The 2,661-nt window shown below is 34.1% G+C and overlaps 1 protein-coding gene across 1 annotated transcript; it reads right to left on the bottom strand.

The window, feature by feature from the left end:
* CSP5 (chemosensory protein 5) lies at positions 1 to 2,399 on the bottom strand. Its single transcript, NM_001043597.1, has 2 exons — positions 2,213 to 2,399; positions 1 to 191 (listed from the first exon to the last, which is right to left on the bottom strand). The coding sequence occupies exons 1-2, from the start codon at positions 2,397 to 2,399 to the stop codon at positions 1 to 3; spliced, it is 378 nt and encodes a 125-aa protein (NP_001037062.1).
* Between the last annotated feature and the right edge of the window lie 262 nt (positions 2,400 to 2,661).

Here is a 2,661-nt window from a genome sequence, read left to right as displayed (position 1 = left end):
TTAAGCTGTAACGCGTTTGAGTTCAGTTTCATATTTCTTTGTGAACTCGTTGGTGGGGTCGTATTTGGCCTTCAGCTCCTCCCAGAACTCGGCTTCGTGGTTGATGAGGTGACCAATCATCTTTTCGGTTCCACCCTTTTGCGCTTTGGTGCATTTAGCACAGTTGGTCTCGAGAGCTTCCTTGATGTGAGCTGCAAAAGAAATAGCATCTTGAAAATAAGTTGCTGTGTATGGAAACTTGTAGACAATACCTAAATGATGAATGACTATCAAGACTTTTAATTTAAACTAAAAAAAATGTATTGCTTAGATGGGCATACGAGCTCACAGCCCACCTGGTGTTAAGTGGTTACTGAAGCCCATACACATCTACAAGGTAAATGCGCCACCAACCTTGAGATATAAGTTCTAAGGTCTCAAGTATAGTTACAACAGCTGCCCCACCCTTCAAACCGAAACGCATTACTGCTTCACGGCAGAAATAGGTAGGGTGGTGGTACCTACCCGCGCGGACTCACAAGAGGTCCTACCACCAGTAGCAATGGACCCTACGGTCTTTCCTCCTAAAGTAAAAAGAAGTAAAATATTTTTTAAAGTAATGTAAAGAACGAAAATAAATCATGTTAATTAATTGAATGGCGAATGGCGACGACACACACAACGACACACATTGATTAGCTAAAAATTGTACTTTTTTATTGTGTACTTGAATTTCGTGTAAAATTGGATATGAACGAAGTTTATTTTTATTTGAAACAAATTTAACTAAATATAAATCAACTCAATAAATCATAACGTTGCTTCAAATTCATCCAAAAGAAATTCTTCATTACGACTTTCTTATGCTTTTCTTCACCTGTGATTTTTTTCATATCATAACTGCATATTGCATGTGTCTTTTTTTACATGTTATCCCTAAATATATCAATTTACCCAAATTATATTTCTAACATATTTGTTAATTCTAAGCTTTTTAACACGCCTTTGTAAGCTTCATATGTCTATTTGTAACGAAATTTTCGGACCTCATTTCCACCGACTCCTTTATCTCCAATTAACATGAAAATTTTCACACACATCAAAGACCGATGACAATACATTAATTTTATAACTTCGCTTGATATCCTAACAGGTATGAATGGGATAATAAAATTAAATTAATTAATAGTTTTTTTTTAAGTTTTAATTTCTCTTTTTTTTAAGTTTTAATTAGTGTTTTTTTTTTTAAGTTTTAATTAGTGTTTTTTTTAAGTTTTAATTAGTGTTTAATCTTTATTTTTATTTTTATTCTTATCCTATTACTTTATTAGCCTATTTAGCCTATGTTATCACAGACAGCATCGATAATACCAATGTATAGACATTGGTAATTGGTGAGGCTTGTAAATAGTCGTAAGCAATAGTGCATATACTTCGAAACACAATTATTATTATGCTACAGAAAAGCTGAAAATCAAACAAACAATAAGATGTCATATGAATATCTGTTAGGCCGTAGGTATGCGACCGGGTTACAGCTACTACCGCTACATCGTCATATTTAATATTTCCTAACTTAAATCTCCCACTAAATCTTTTTTTTGCCGATAACCTGACGCTAATTTAGAAGGGAAACTACAATGGGTAGAATAAATGTAAATAATATGCCGTGCCGTGAAGCAGTAATGCGTATCGGTTTGAAAGTTGGGGTAGCCGTTGTAACTATACTGAGACCTTAGGACTCATATCTCAAGATGAGTGGCTGCATCTACGTTGTAGATGTTTATGGGCTTCGGTAGATATTTAACACCAGGTGGGCTGCAAGCTTGTCCATCCATATAGCCAAAAAAAAGGTAATTAACTTAAACAACCGTTCATTATTCTTCTAATTAGTCCGTTTTTATATTAATTTCGTACTAATACTAAAATGTTTATTCGTAGTAATGTTGCTATTTTCTAGTATTATTTGGAATTATATAAACTTAGAACACATCTTTCCAGATTACACAATTAAAAAAAAAAAAAACTTAACTCAGAAAATCTATTAACCTGTATTCAAATCAGCAGCTAACTTAGTTGTAGGCTCTGTGACGTAACAATAAAAGAGTAAAAAGCAAAGAGATAAAAATCCTTTTTTTTAAAAGGTTTATTATTAAAGGATCGTCAACTGAGTTGGATATTTTTACTTGTAGGTTAGTTACGTTTATAAAAATGATCATAAATCGATACTCACATTTAAGTTCCTTGCCTTCTGCGGTACATTGGCCCTTTTCGAGGATGCAATGTACGTAGGGAATGAGGAGCCGACGGTTAGATATGAGCTGGTCCAGATCGACAGTGTCGTATTTGTCTGTGTACTGTTCAGGGCGAGCGAGGGCCACAGCCGTCAAGGCAAGCAGGCAAACAATAACGGTCTTCATTCTGAGAAACTGGATATGATAAATTAAATTAATTAAATAGTGATTTAAAATTATTTCAAGACTAGCTGACCCGGCAGACGTCGTAGTGCCTCAATTAATAAATAAAAGACCTAAACTTTTGTTTAATAAAATAAACTTAAAACAAACAAAAGGAATCCGTCCGACGGGGGACACATTAAAGGGAAAACAAAATTGTTATTTTTATTTACTTCCGAGCACTTTCATATTTATCTACCTTTTAACCTTCTCTGGACTTCCACAA

Source organism: Bombyx mori, chromosome 19 (assembly GCF_030269925.1).
Source record: "Bombyx mori chromosome 19, ASM3026992v2".
Classification (NCBI taxonomy): Eukaryota; Metazoa; Arthropoda; class Insecta; order Lepidoptera; family Bombycidae; genus Bombyx; species Bombyx mori.
This window is presented reverse-complemented; position numbering and strand designations above follow the sequence as displayed.